The sequence below is a fragment of the Prionailurus bengalensis genome, chromosome B1, assembly GCF_016509475.1.
Source record: "Prionailurus bengalensis isolate Pbe53 chromosome B1, Fcat_Pben_1.1_paternal_pri, whole genome shotgun sequence".
Taxonomy (NCBI): Eukaryota; Metazoa; Chordata; class Mammalia; order Carnivora; family Felidae; genus Prionailurus; species Prionailurus bengalensis.
The window spans coordinates 35,847,477-35,861,757 of record NC_057344.1 but is presented as its reverse complement, the minus strand read 5'-3'; the positions used below and the strand labels follow the sequence as shown (position 1 = coordinate 35,861,757).

The following is a 14,281-nucleotide window of genomic DNA, read 5'->3' as shown; positions in this document are numbered from 1 at the left end:
AGGCATGAAGAAATGAAAGGAGAGGGCTTTCCTTTCAGGAGCCATCATGCTGAGGCCCCAGAGAGGGCAGGCCCTGGAAACAGGGAGTTCAGGATGGCCAGAGAACGCAGGGTGCATGCAGAGGAGGAGGGTGTTTGCCTTGGAGTGTGTGGGGCAGATTATCTGGCAGCGGCCACATCTCTAATCAGACCCACATGCCAAATGGGTTCATGCCGAGGCCTTCAGAAACGATGAGGAGCCTCCCTCTCATCAACACCAAAGCCTTCCCACTCACCCTCAGCCCATAGGTGAGGGACTCAGATCCAACCAGCATATGTTTATTTATTGAGAGCTGCCCCGTATAAGGCTTGTGATCAAGCCCCTTTGATGGACCCATTCTTGGGAGGCCTAAAATGCAGTCAACCTCTCTGAGTTGGGCCTCCAGGGGTCCCAGGAGACCTGCCCCCTGCCTTAGTCTTCCCTCAATCCTTCATCCTGGGGCAAGGCTGGTGGTCTTTCAGAGGCACTCTTTGACTTGGGACGTTGATAGTGTGGGGTGGGAACTCCATGAACTTGAGTTGGGGAGTGGGAGGTGGAGGGAGTGGCTGAAGCAGCTGGTTTTATATGGGAGTGGCCCAGGGATTCTGATCTCCAGCTGGCCTGGTGGGCCGGGCATGGGGTAGCAGGAAGGCAGGAAGCCCATGGCCTAGTCCACACTGCCTTCCTTTTCCCCCCCTTTGCCCAGGGTCCTGCATCCTCAAGCCCCCTATGTTGCATCCCTGCACCCCTGCCTGCCCCACCTGGATGCCATGCACTGCCCCTGTGCACTGGTTCCCTGCTTGTCACTGCCAGCCATCCTGCTCTGCTTAAAGTGCCCCACAGCCCCTGCCCCACTGCTTGCTGAGACCCCCTCCCCTTGCAATGCGAATCCTTTTCTTCCCTATGCCCACCTGGAACTCCTACAGGGTGCTCACCAGAGGGCCAAGGGGATGTAACACCTACTCAGGGGTAGGCTCAGCCCTGGGGAAACCATTACCTGCTTACTCTCGTCTCTTTCTGCCCTTCTGTTACTTGACTCTCAGAGGCGGGAGGGGGACCGACACATCTGTCAGGCTAGAGCCCAGGTCTCTCCACCCCTGGGTACTGCCCTGCCCTGGCCTGACACTGGGCCACCTGCCCCCTCAGCCCCACACAGAGACGCACACACACACGTGCACAGCCACACACACACACACACACACACACGTGCAATGCCCTGCTGCCTAAGAAACCTGCAGAGGACCCTCACCAGTGGGCATCAAGGTTCGTTCAGCCCTCAGGGCATGGGGCATCTGACTCTGGCCCCCCAGGAGGGGGGCTCTTTGGACTTTTGGGACACCCAGCGAGGAGACCCTAAGCCAAGAAGGAGAAGAAAGAGCCTGAAGACCTTCAGTCTGACCCCAGCCACCTTCCGGGGCATTTGGCACTGGAGGGTGAGTGCCGTCTCCTTGTCCGGGCCATGTCCACCCTCCCCGCTCCTGCCCCTCCTGCAACCTGCTCCCTGGCTCCTCGGCTCCTCTGAGGTGAGGCTGTGAGGCTGCCACTCCCACTCCCCACCCCCCCATGCCAGAGCCCTGCCCCGGGACGCTACAGCAGGCCTTCCTCAGGACTCACTTTTCTGTCACTCATCCATTCAGCCACCCACTTGCCCACGCACTCGTTCGTTTACTGGGCAGGTATTTCTTTTACCCCTCCTATGTGTCAGGCACTGTACTAGGTATTTAGGGTGCACATATAGGGAAGGTGTGGGGTTCAAAACATTTCAGGCAAATCTTTGCTCCATTTGTAAGATGGGGCCCCTAGAGTTCCTAGTGTAGTCACAGGCGAGTTTCTGGGCTGTAGAGTGCCCCTCACCCCCACCTTCCTGCAGGGCCGGCAGCTTCCACAGGGCCCTCAGCGAGGATCCCCTGTGAGGCTGTAACTGAGAAGGAGCCCTGGGGAGGGATTTGGGGATCCCACCTCTTGACCTTGAGTTCCTGCGGGCCTTAAGGGGTCTGGCCCACCTGAGAATGGAGTGGAGAAGCCGGGCCTTCCGGAAGCCAGTGCTCAGGCCCCTCCACTACTGATGGAGACCAGGAACAGGGTCACCTTTGTCACAGACCCCACCTGCCCATTTGAATGCCAGCGGACATCTTTCTACCTCGTGATTCCCCTCTGGAAATCTGGGTGTCCGTTCGATCTACACAGCTTCCCTGAACACCTGCCTCTGTGCCAAGCACACAGTCCCCAGAGTGACCGCAGACAGACTGGAGCATGTGTGGGAGTGACAAACACATGCCTGTAGCCTGTGTCTCTGTGTGTGTGTGTGCTCATGGGAGAGTGCGTGTGTGGGTTGACCCGAACTTGAGCAGCTGCATGTGTGAGCACACTTGAGTTCACAGGTCTGCTGAAGAGCCTTGTGTTCTCTGTGTTTTTGTGTCTTTATACCCACGTACTGGCCCCTGAGTGCCTGCCTATGCATCTGTGCGCACGCTTCCTCACACACATGTGGGAAGAAGTAGTGTGTGTCCCTTATGCACACGTGCACACAGGTGGATGGCTGGCCAGTGGTATGTGTGCATGCGGTCTCTATGTCTGCCTGTGGGTCCTGCGCCTGAGTGTGGTGTACCTGTGGGTCAGTGTCTGTGCTGCCCCAGTGGGACCGCAGTACATCCCCGAGGGATCCCGTGTCTGTGGGCATGCTGGTGTGGGTGTGTGTGTCTAAACACAGCCTGTAGCTGCAGCAGCCAGAGTGAGAGCTCGGAGCTCCCAGCCGGGCCCACCCTTTCCGTGGGCTGCTCCCCTCTACCAGAGACTCTGTTTCTCTCCTTCCATATGTGCGGGCCTTGTGCCTACCCCTCCAGGCCTTCTTCCTGCTGCAGGCTCTCTTCCTTTCTGTTTCTGTCGCTGTGCCTCTTCCCACTTGCTCTTCCTCTTTGACCTGGCTGCGCCGGACATGGCCATCCTGCATGTGTGTCCCGCCGCCTTCCCGCATTGCCCTGTGAATCTGCCTCTGAGGCCCCGGGTTGGTTTTCACTGCTCTCCCTCCCTGGTCCCTGCCCTCCACCCCCACCCCTTGGTCCCTTTTCTCCTTCTCTCTCTCGTTTCAGAAAAGAGGCCCGCTCTGCAGCCCCCTCGGGGACGCCCCCACCAGCTCAAATTCCGAGTGCAGAAAAGAAACCGGACCCCCCAGTGAGGCCTGCCAGGCCTCCCGGACCCTTTGTTACTCAGGAACCTCACCTTGGACGGAATGGGATGGGGGCTTCAGTGCCCGACCACCCCCCACCTCCGCTCTGCCATTCCGGCCTGCCTCCTTCTGGCCGGACAGAACTGGTGCTCTCCTCTCCCCTTGTCCCCCCCTCCCATGGACAGGGGACCTTCCCTGCCCCCACTCCCTCCCATTTTGATGGTGTCTGTGACATTTCCTGTTGTGAAGTAAAAGAGGGACCCCTGCGTCCTGCTCCTTTCTCTTGCAGTCTGCTTGTCCGTGTGTCTGTTTTTCCACTTGTCCGTCTGTCCAGTAAGCAGGTAATGGTAGAGGGTGCCCATGTTGGTCAGCTCCAGCCCCCAGCCCTCCCTCCACCCCACTTCTACTTTCTCTCCCCACAGCTGGGCCACTCAGCTGGCTCCGCTGGATGCACTGCCCTGGACCCCACCGTGGCCTTGGCCCCCCCGGGGGAGGAAACCCAGCCAGCCTCCCGCTTCCCCTGGGGTGACCACCCCGACCTCAGCCCTGCACAGACCTGGGCCCGCCTTGTTTGCTCCCCTGCAGACAAGGACGAGTGCTCCAAGGATAACGGCGGCTGCCAGCAAGACTGCGTCAACACCTTCGGCAGCTATGAGTGCCAGTGTCGCAGTGGCTTCGTCCTACATGACAACAAACACGACTGCAAGGAAGGTAAGCGCTGCCAGTGCAGCGCCCAGAGCCCCTAGGGCAGGGCCAGCAGGCCCAAAGGACTGGAGGCTGGGGACACGAGGACACGGGTGCCATCTCCATCTGGCCCGGTGTAGACTCAAGGTCACGAGTGGTCTCTGAGGTTACCTTGTTTTGCCTCCCACCTGGCCCACAGATTCTTCCGTCCTCAAAATATCCAAGCCACACATGCTTCCGTGTCTCCTTGTGCATGTTAGGAGAGGAGGGGCTCACACTCATCCCCAGGCTCCATTTTTAGACTGATCTTAGTGCTTCTTAAAATCCATGGACAAGTCCTTGTCTTCATAACGACCTTCCTGTGGCAGAGAGTTGAGATGGCACAGAGGTTGAGAGCACAGGCTGGAGCCAGGCTGCCTGGCCCAGCCCCACTGCTTAGCCAGCTGTGCACCCTTGAGCACTTCTGTTTGTTCCTGTGTGACACGTAGGTCGCAATAGACCTACCTCATCAGGGCACAGGGCTCTCTGAAGTGCTCCAAGCGTGCTGAGCTCATAGCAAGCACAGTCATATGTCAGCCATTATTGGTCACACTGCTGACCCCTGGGGACATTCAGAACAGGGTCACCGCCTCCCAGACACTAAAGCCCTGCAGATATTTGAAAACAGCACTCATATCATCACCAACATCTTCTGATAGCTCTTTGGACATGCTACAACACTGGCCTGTTCCAAGTCCCGAATGCCGTTGTGTCCCCCGCTTGCTGGGGCATACTATCCCAGCAGCACAACACAGACCTGGCTCTGCCACTGAATGTCTGTGTGACTTTGGGTGAATCACTGCACCTCTCTGAGCTTCCAGTTCCTCACCCATGAGATGATTAACAATGGTAACTGCCTTGCAGCATACTAAAGTTTACAGATCTTGCTTGAACACTTAGCACAGTGCCTGGCAAATACCTCTTCTCACTGTTCTTAGGTGGACAACCAAGGTATAAACAAATAAACTCCTGGATAAAATAAACAGGATTGAAGCACTCAGCAGTGACCCAATGGACACTAAAGAGCTTCCAACCTGATTACTTCGGTCTACCCGAATACGAAGTTCCTGATTCACAGGGCCTCCACGTCTTTTAGCTGGAGGGGACCTTATTCTGTGGTTGTCCAAAGTGCATTCTCTCTCTGTGTGTACTGTGTGAAAAAGAGTACATCAACATTAACAAGATAGCTGTGAGAGGTTTTACACTTCTAGGGTGGACAACCTGTACATAGCTGAGTCATTTTAGAAGCACTCATGATTCCTCACTCAAATGATAGGCGAATTACAAATCAGTATTTCCTGACTCCTCCTTGCAGAGGTTGTGCAAAGTTCTGCAGGGACCTCAAGAGGGGAGTTCCTCTGGGGTGCCTGGTTGGCTCCGTTGGTAGAGCATGCAACTCTTGATCTCAGGGTTGTGAGTTTGAGCCCCACATTGGGCATAAGGCTCACTAAAAAAAAAAAAAAAAGAGGGGAGTCCCTCTGCCCCCAGGAAGATTGCAGTCTAGCCAGGGGAGAAGTGGGCACACACAGAGAAGTTAGAGGGCCCCAAAGACCTGTGTATAAATGGGGGAGAACAGCGAATGTGGCCTTGGAGAACCACAGAAGGATGATGGACACAGCCCATAGGTCCACTGTGGAGAGCCAGGAGCTCTACCTGCCTCCACAGGGCCTCTGGGCAGCCTGCACACTGCTCTCTGGGCCTCATGGCTGTGTATTCATCCTGTGAGCCGCTGACCATAGGCACCTATCCATCCCTTTCTCCTCCCCAGCCCACAGTGCACTGGCCGCCTGTTTTTCCCCAAGAAACCTGTCAGATTGGATGATAATAAATCATGAACATCAGCTTTTAAATTCGTTTGTGAGGCCACACTCTCAGAGGTGGGAAGGCAGATTGCAATGGATCAAAGAGCCATAAACAGTGAGAATGGGGTAATAGCAAGTTTTCTTGAAGAACAACTGAGAAGTAAAGGAGAAAGGATGGGTGGCAGCTAGAGGGGAATGTAGGGCTGTGGGGGAGTTACTTTAGGATGGGGCAAAGCATAGGAGGGTCCACAGGCTGGCAGAGATGGCACAGAGAGTGAGGGTGGATAATTTGTGGTACAAAGGTACCCACGTGGACCTGGGACTCCTTTTTGGAGACGAGGAAGGAGGAAGGTGAGTTTGCAGGGAGGGGCTGGGAAGCTGAAGTTGTTCATATCTGAGGCCCTGATTTTTTTCAGGGAGGCAGGAGGTGAGGTGATCTTCTGAGAGGGAAGGGATGGGAGTGGAGAGGGCTGAAGATTTGGAGCCGTTGTTGAGGAGGTAAGGGGTGGAGGTGGTGAAGGACAGATCCAAGAGTATCAAGTGGTTTCGGTTCCCAGTGGTTGAGGCAGATGGGGTTTTCCGAGAGGACACGGTAGAAGGACAGTATGTTGATGAGCAGCCAGGATGATCAGCCATATAGTCCAGCCAGATAGGGAAGCAAGTTAAGTCAACCAAGGAGGAAATATTGGGAGAAAATAGAAGGATCAAGACCCTGGAAGTCTCTCTAAAGCTGAAGAAGTGTTGAAAGGATAGTGAGGGCCTGAGCACCCTGGAAGAACAGGAAGTGGTCACAGAGAGGTGATGTGTTTGTAGCATCAGGAAATGGTAGGTGATGGCAAGGCCTAGAGTAAGGTCATGAGCAAGCCCGGCTTGAGAGGAAGAAGATAAGTGCCAATAGAGCTGAGAAGGTCAGGAACAGAGAGGCTAGAGTGTTGGCTGACATCACCTGGGATGGCAGCAGGAATGGGTATAGAACTGAGTCAGGTGCCAAAGTCTTCTGTGAATGTGGAAGTGTGGCAGGATACCAGAGGATGACAACATCATGGAGGGCAGAGGGGGTGTGGCCAGAGGCCTCAAAGGTCCAGGGATCTGCACGGCAGTGCCTGTGAGGGCGGCTTTCATGGATGCTGCCAGGCAGACCTCGCTTGGAGGCAAGCAGCTAGATTTCCCTGGCCATGGGTAACCAAACAGAAAAGAAGTAATGTAAGCCTTCCATCAGTTTGTAGGTGGGGGACAAGAGAAAGAAGCAAGGAGGGCAGGAGGGAAGGGCTTTGTTCCTTTCCTCACAGGAGGCACTAGAGCACCAAGGTTCTTGCTGATCCCTTTACCTTCACTTCCCCACAGCCGGCTGTGACCACAAGGTGACATCCACCAGCGGCACCATCACCAGCCCCAACTGGCCTGACAAATATCCCAGCAAGAAGGAGTGCACCTGGGCTATCTCTAGCACCCCTGGCCACCGGGTCAAGCTGGTAAGGTACCCACACCCCAGCCTGCATGGGGACCCCTGCTCTTCCATGCCATCGGGCTACCACCTGTTTCCTATCAGTTCCAAAGCTCTGGGTAATTCAGAGGTCCTGACCAGAGCATGCAGACTGCAGGCTGGTGGCCTGGCTGAGCCCACAGGGCTGTCATCCCTGTGAGGATCCTCATGAGCCCCAAATCTGGTCTGGACAGAGGCCCGGTCCCAGTACATATTGGGGTTGTGCCTGCCATTACCCATTCCCGGGTCCTCCCTCACTGCTACCAGCAGTGCCCCTGGCAGGGGCTGCTTCCCTGGTCTCCATCAGCTGGGGTCTGGAGGCCTAGATTTGGGGCCACCTGCTGCCCCCCCTCAGACGCATTCTGAACTTGCTGTCCTCCCCCGTGCCCTCTAGACCTTCGTGGAGATGGATATCGAGTCCCAGCCTGAGTGTGCCTATGACCACCTGGAGGTGTATGATGGCCGTGACGCCAAGGCCCCCGTCCTGGGCCGCTTCTGTGGGAGCAAGAAGCCTGAGCCTGTCCTGGCCACGGGCAGCCGCATGTTCCTGCGCTTCTACTCCGACAACTCCGTCCAAAGGAAGGGCTTCCAGGCATCCCACTCCACAGGTGAGGCCATCTCAGGCTAGCTCAATGTCCTCACGCTGTCTTGTTCTGCGAGCTTCTGCTGATCCTGCTCTCACAGGCAGGCCCAGGCTCTGGAGTTTCACAGGGGGATTAGAAAGAGTGTATGAAGGGACAGATGGACAGAGCTATGGCCTGGGTAGACAGAGACTGTGTTCTGAGGGCCGGGCAGAGGAGCAGAGAGTGAGCACTAAAGAGAGAGTGGGAGAGGTCCCGATTAGGGGCCGCTAAGTTGCCGGAAAACAGAGGGCAGTGCCACAGAGGCCAGTGGGTGGGGAATCCAGGGATGGGGAGGGAAGCCCCACAGTCCCCAGCGGTAGGACGCCTGACTGTGTGGCAGCCCACCCACATTCCAAACCCAAAAGTCACTCGTCTAGAGATATTTATTAACACATAACATGTATGATGAAGCAGTGCTCTAAGTGCAGGTCACAAAAATGAAGCAGACAAACATCTCAGGCCTTGAGGGGCTACTTAGTGATCGTTTGTCCATTTATCTAACAACCATTTGCTGAGCTCTGGCTGTATGCAAGACTCAGAGGGGCTTATGGAGGTGAATCAGGCATGAGCCCTTCACCCCTGCACACCAGGAACTCGCGGTCCAGACGTGAGGTGGGACGTGCACAGATAGTTATAGCATGAGACAAAACATGATAAGGTCTAGCTCTGGGCAGGAGTTGGTGGGGTCATTCCAGCAGGGGGAGGAGCCCAGGCACAGCCACAATCCCAGGACAGCTCTGGGTGTGTACAGGTGACCGCAGGTCATTTCGTTTGGCCTGAGCAATTGGTATGTAAAGACAGGACAGTAGTGAAGTAGAAACAGTGCAGCAGTAGAGGAAGCCTGGAGCCCAGGCTTGGGAGACCTGGAACATCAGGTGTCAGATGGGGGCTTCACAGGCTCCTTGTGGGTCTTGAGCCACCTGTTGCGGAGTCCCCAGGACTGCTGGGTCCAGAGCCTCTCATTCTTCCTTGTAGCTCAGGCCCTGTCCCACCCCCTCCTCACCCCTCCAGGGAGACATAAGCACCAGATTTCCTAGAGGCCAGAGGGCTTCCAGAGGAGGATGGACGCTGAGGACCCTGTCCTGCATGCTCTCATTTGCCCCTCCCAGCAGAGGGTCACAGACTGGAAGCCCAGAACTCTATCTGGCCCTCAGTTCCGCTCTGTTTGGCCCACAGTGTGTTTTTTAACAATGTGAGCCAACATTGAAAAATCAAGAGTTTTCGCAGAAAATCCAGATGTGGTTCTTCTCTCTTAAGAATGGAAGCCCTGGCAACACAGGGCCCACATTCTTCCATGACAGCCATCAGCTGGAGCAAATTAGCAATGTGCTCTTTTGACAAGCGTGCCCTCCCCAGTGCCTCAGCTCAGAGTTGCCTAACAGCCCGGTGTGTCCCTGGTCCTCTGTGGGCATCTATCCAGAAGTAGAGCAGCAGAGCACTTGTTCTGGGCCACGTCCCAGGCAGGTCCAAACCCACTCGCCCCTAGCCATGTGGCCCTCTCTCCATCGAGCCATGAGGGTTCAGCACAGTGAGGCGCGGTACCCTGACCCTGGCCATGCTTGGGGAGTGGTGGCCAATCCTGTTGCTCCTCCCCCACAGAGTGTGGAGGCCAGGTTCGGGCAGAGGTGAAGACGAAGGATCTTTACTCCCATGCGCAGTTTGGTGACAACAACTACCCTGGGGGGGTGGACTGCGAATGGGTCATCGTGGCAGAGGAAGGATATGGCGTGGAGCTGGTGTTCCAGACCTTCGAGGTGGAGGAGGAGACAGACTGTGGCTACGACTACATGGAGCTCTTCGATGGCTATGACAGCACAGCCCCCAGACTGGGGCGCTACTGCGGCTCAGGGGTGAGACCCCGCCCCCTGCCCAGTGCCCTTGCCTCTGCAGGTGTGGGGTGCCGGTATGGGTGCTAGCACATGCCTGGCCCTTTGCAGGAGCTGGGAGACCCTGCCTGGTGGGTGGCTGCTCACAGAGGCCCGCCCTGCCCTAAGCCATCCCCACCCAGGAAACTCTGTCCTTTTTTGCCCAACACTGTGGTTTCTGCATCCTCTGGGACAGGCCCTGCCCTGACCCAAGCCTGCTCAGCACCAGTTTTTTTGGACCTACAGGGTAGCTTGCATCCGGGGAGGTGGATGGAGTTCCCTCTACCACCCCCTACCCCACCCCCCCCCCGCCCTTGTTCTAGTCCTAAAGCAGCTTACCAGGGCCCAGGGTCGGGGGCAGAGGTTGAAGCAAAAACCAGGGACCTAGGACCTGAGCCGAACTGTGCTAACCAGTCATCTGGCTGAGCCATAAAAACACCCTCATCTCTTCCACTGCCAGTTTCCCTTCTTGGTGGGAGGCCAGCTGGTCCCAAAGCCCTTGGTGCTACTGTCCAAGCAGACACTGAGCATTGCTTCTTGGTCCATAAAATGGCACTTTCAGAGGCAGTGGGCAAAAGTTTGCTTGATTTTAACTGAAGCCACAGGAAAATGACAAAGGTGGATTTATGTTCCTCTCAGAGCTGTGGCTTCTTTTTGTTTTTGTGAATCCTTTCCCCTTTCGGAGAACACCGTCTTCTCCTCTCCATTACACACCCGTGCATGCGTGCGCACACACATGCACAGAAACACACACGCCCTCCTGCCCCTCACCTCCCTGGTCCCTCACCTCTCTTATGGCTATGCTCCAGTGTAACCTGGGCACCTTAGGAAGTGTTAAACTTCCTTCCTGGAGCAGCAGCAGCATCTGCTGGGCCCAGCATTAGCCAGCTGAATGTGCCCTTAGGACAGAGCTTCTGCTTCACAGGGTCTGGGACAGGGCAGAGAGGTGGGGGGTGGGGTAGGAGCAGAGCACATAGGCCCCTCCCCTGCCTGGCTCACCACTCTGGAATCCCCTGGTCACCAAGCCGGCACCCCCTCCCCATTTTGCCCTTTGTAACTCCCTTGATCTGGCACATTCCAGTGAGCCACACACCAAATTGGGTGTCCCCAGGTGGCTTCTTCCAGACACTTCCACCAGGCTGGAGCCAACGGGAGGGAACCTGGGGAAGGAACCCAATCCTGTCAGGGCTTCCTGGCAGGGTTGCTGGAAATGTCCCCAAGGTTCTCGGAAATGCTTTCTGTGCCCTGAGAGCCAGGGCATCCGTGTGCCGAGGCTCTGTGGACGGCTCTCACTCTGAGGGCCTGTACACAGAGGTAAGGAGGGGCTTGCAGGAGCTAGGCAGGGGCATCGCCTAGAGCCAACCATGGCCAGAACTGGGGGAGGATGGGAGGGGAATGGCCACAGCTATGTCTGGAGGACCCAGCTATTCTGTCTTCTCCTAGAGGCAGCTGAGACAGTGAGAAGGTAGCCTCTCAGAGAACCCACTCCCTTTGCAAAACCCATTCACAACCACACTCTCATTTGCTCCCTCCCACAACCCCCATCAGCCCTTCTGAGCTTGGAGAGCAGGGAGCATTTACTCCCGCTTGCCCTTGAGGGAAGTGAGGCCCAGAGCGGGACAGTGCCTTGCCTGAGACTTCACAACTAACTTGTTAATAGCAGTGTTAATAGCAGCGCTGGGTATGAAGTGTGACTCTGAACTTAAGGCAAGCTCCTCTATCCCCTGCTTTTCTTCCCCTCCTCCAGGTGTCCCCTTAAACTCTTGCTATCAATAGTCTTCCCCCTGCTTCAAGGGGCTGGGGGAATCTGGTGAATGTCTGGGAGCCGCCCACCTTCCTTAGAGCGGGGGATCCTGGGGAGGAAAAACAGCAGCCTCAGCCTCATGCCCATCCTTTTCCTCTGTCAGCCTCCTGAGGAGGTGTACTCGGCCGGAGATTCTGTCCTGGTGAAATTCCACTCAGATGACACCATCACCAAAAAAGGCTTCCACCTGCGGTTCACCAGCACCAAGTTCCAGGACACACTGCACAGCAAGAAATGACCACTGCCTCACACGGGGGCGGGGACGGGAAGCCTGCTGCCCTCAGTCACCTGGACTGGACAGTGGGAGGTGGGCAGGAGGTGGGCACCCCGTCCCTGTCCCCCAGGCGCCAGGACCTGCAGGCCGATGGTCCAGGTGAGGCTGTCCTCAGGAGGCGGGGGAATGGGACTGCTTCGTGAGCCCCTTCCCCGTGATCCCTTCCTCCTTGCCCCCACCAGAACAAGGGGCCAGGGCCAGGGAGCCAGAGCTTTCACGGAGACACTTGAAGTGGCCATTCCTCTCTGGGGGCCTGGCCTGGGGGGGAGAGCGTCTGTCAGCAGACCCTCCCATCTTCCCTGCCCTCTCTAAGTGCACCGTATTGTGTATAGCCGGTGGCATAGCTTCATTGTAATGTACATTTCCCACCTCTTCTCCAACCTCGACATGGTTTTTTTGAGCCCCTATTTCCCCACTTCCTGGGGTGTGAGTTTCCATACGAGTCCCACAGGATGCACCGTGAGGGGCTGCAGAAGAGGGGGTGGGGAAACAAGACAGGGCTTCTCTCAGGCCCAGCGGCTGGTCAGCCACACCAGGGCACACCAGCCAATAAACTGAAAGTGTTACAGCCAGTATCTTGTGCCAGATGCTGTCTGGGACATGGGGCGGGGGGGCGGGGGGGGTGCGGTGCATCTCATTCCAGATGTGCAGGCTTGCTGTGTCTGAGACCAGCCCACAGCCAGGACACCTGGCCCTGCTGGCTGCACTTCCTTCCCTCAATTCCAGGACCCCTGAGGGTGTGATTTCACACTCAGGCACACACAAACACAGCCTCCTAGCACACTTCAGCCTGCAGGCATACCGCATATACACGCACTGCTCATAGCCCTCCCACACAACGAGAGGAGTGGAACATTCTGTAAAGAGGCTGTTTGGGGGCGGGAGTGGGGGGAGGTAAGTAAAAGGGGATAGGCATGTGTCTGTCCAGCTGGTGTCCATCCATGTCTTCTGTCTCTGACTGGGGAAGGGGTGGGTGGGCTGGAGGGTGTCCCAGGAGAGCTCGCCAGAAGCCAGAAAACTGGCATCAGCCTGAACGGATCTACTGACTGGCCCTGAAACTCTGCCTTCCTGAAGGTCAAACACCCAGTGCTGGCCCCCTGCAGGTCCTTCTCTTCTCATGGAGACAAGAGCCAGACACTAGGCAGCCACTGAGCAAACATTCCAGCTCTGGCCCCCTCTCCCAAGGCTGTGTCTTGTCTGGCCTCCTCCTTCCTGCCACTGCCCCCTCCCTCCCCAGACAGCAGTGAGGCACAGACCTGTTTCCCAGAGACCAGGAGGAGAGAAGCCACATCCCTGCCCCTTCCATTCAGAGGAGCCTCTCTCTCCCTTTACTCTACATGGATCTCAAAGGGAAAGAAAGAGAGAGGACCCACGTTCTTATGCCTGGACTAGCCCCTCCCACATTTCAGAGAGAGCCAGGCATGCTGCTCCAACCCCCAGGGCTCCCTGAGATCCTTCAGTGGGTCTGTAGGTCTTTTACTGGCCTCAAGCTCCGCCCTATTGCAGAAGCACATGTTGTGCCTTATGCTTTCTGGACTGTGGGAGGGGACATACCCCTAGGCAGCATTATGGTACAGTACACCCCAGATGGGCCCTTGAAGCAGAAAGCAGTAGTGGAAACCAGACACATTGCTGGCATCTGATGTGTATGCAGGACCCTCTCCTTCCAGGAAGCCAGCCTGCTCCTACTGTCAGGCTGCAGCCCTCTCTTTCCGTCCTGAGAGCAGATGAGGCCTTGAGGTCCTGCAAGAAAGGGGGGATGGCCCGAGGGGTTCCTGCCTATTGCTCCAGTGAGGTCACAGGGTGTGACATCATAACCACCCTTCCCCGTCTCCACCTCCTCTGACCTCGGTGCTCAGGACAGCCTGGAGGACCATGAGTAGAATGGAAAGGCCCGCAAACCATTGGAGCTGCCTGGGCATCTCACCCAGACACTTTGCCATTCCCACTTGGCAGAATTTGTAGTTGGTGGTCACAGCTCTCCTCACCAGCCCTCCAGGGCCCTCTGAAGCTCAGAGGACCCTACTCCCAGTTCACGAGTCACATGCCCAGAAGGAACCAGGCTCAGAACCCCCCCGGACTGTGGAGAGTGGCCTGCAGCCCAAAGCGAGTACCCAGTCTTCCACCCCGAACAAGGGCTCTGTGAACAGCAATGCCACAGCCAGAGGCAGCTCAGGATTGACTCATGCAGCCACCCCAGACGCCTGTCCCAAGACTCCATCACCACCGTAGACCCAGATCCCTCTAACGACTTAGGAATCATGCTGGTGGGCCTTCCCTGTCTCCTGTCTTCTCTGGGCCTATCTTCAGAGGCTGCCTCCCAGTGGTAGAGGCTGCTCAGGACCTGGGTGCAGGTCATTCATATATATTCCAGAACTTTATTCATGCACTCTTCAATGCTTTGCCCACCCTCACCTTCTGCCGGCTTCAGGGTTCTAGACTAGACCAACTCCAGTGTGGCTACCATCAGCTCAGTTGACTCCATGTCACGGGAAGGTACTCCTGCTCCCACAACTGTCTCCA

At 56.5% G+C, this 14,281-nt stretch overlaps 1 protein-coding gene across 3 annotated transcripts in view; it reads left to right on the top strand.

The window, feature by feature from the left end:
• The window catches only part of BMP1 (bone morphogenetic protein 1), a 44,037-nt gene extending 31,707 nt beyond the window's left edge, over window positions 1-12,330 (top strand). For 2 of the 3 annotated variants that reach the window (XM_043562050.1, XM_043562057.1), the window contains 5 exons: window positions 3,770-3,895; window positions 7,054-7,181; window positions 7,587-7,800; window positions 9,415-9,665; window positions 11,588-12,330. In XM_043562050.1, the coding sequence (XP_043417985.1) occupies window positions 3,770-3,895; window positions 7,054-7,181; window positions 7,587-7,800; window positions 9,415-9,665; window positions 11,588-11,722 (854 nt within the window). In that variant the 3' untranslated portion in view covers window positions 11,723-12,330. Of the gene's footprint in view, window positions 1-3,107; window positions 3,473-3,769; window positions 3,896-7,053; window positions 7,182-7,586; window positions 7,801-9,414; window positions 9,666-11,587 lie in introns of those variants that run through there. The other variant, XM_043562067.1, reaches the window with a different exon arrangement.
• Window positions 12,331-14,281: the final 1,951 nt, after the last annotated feature.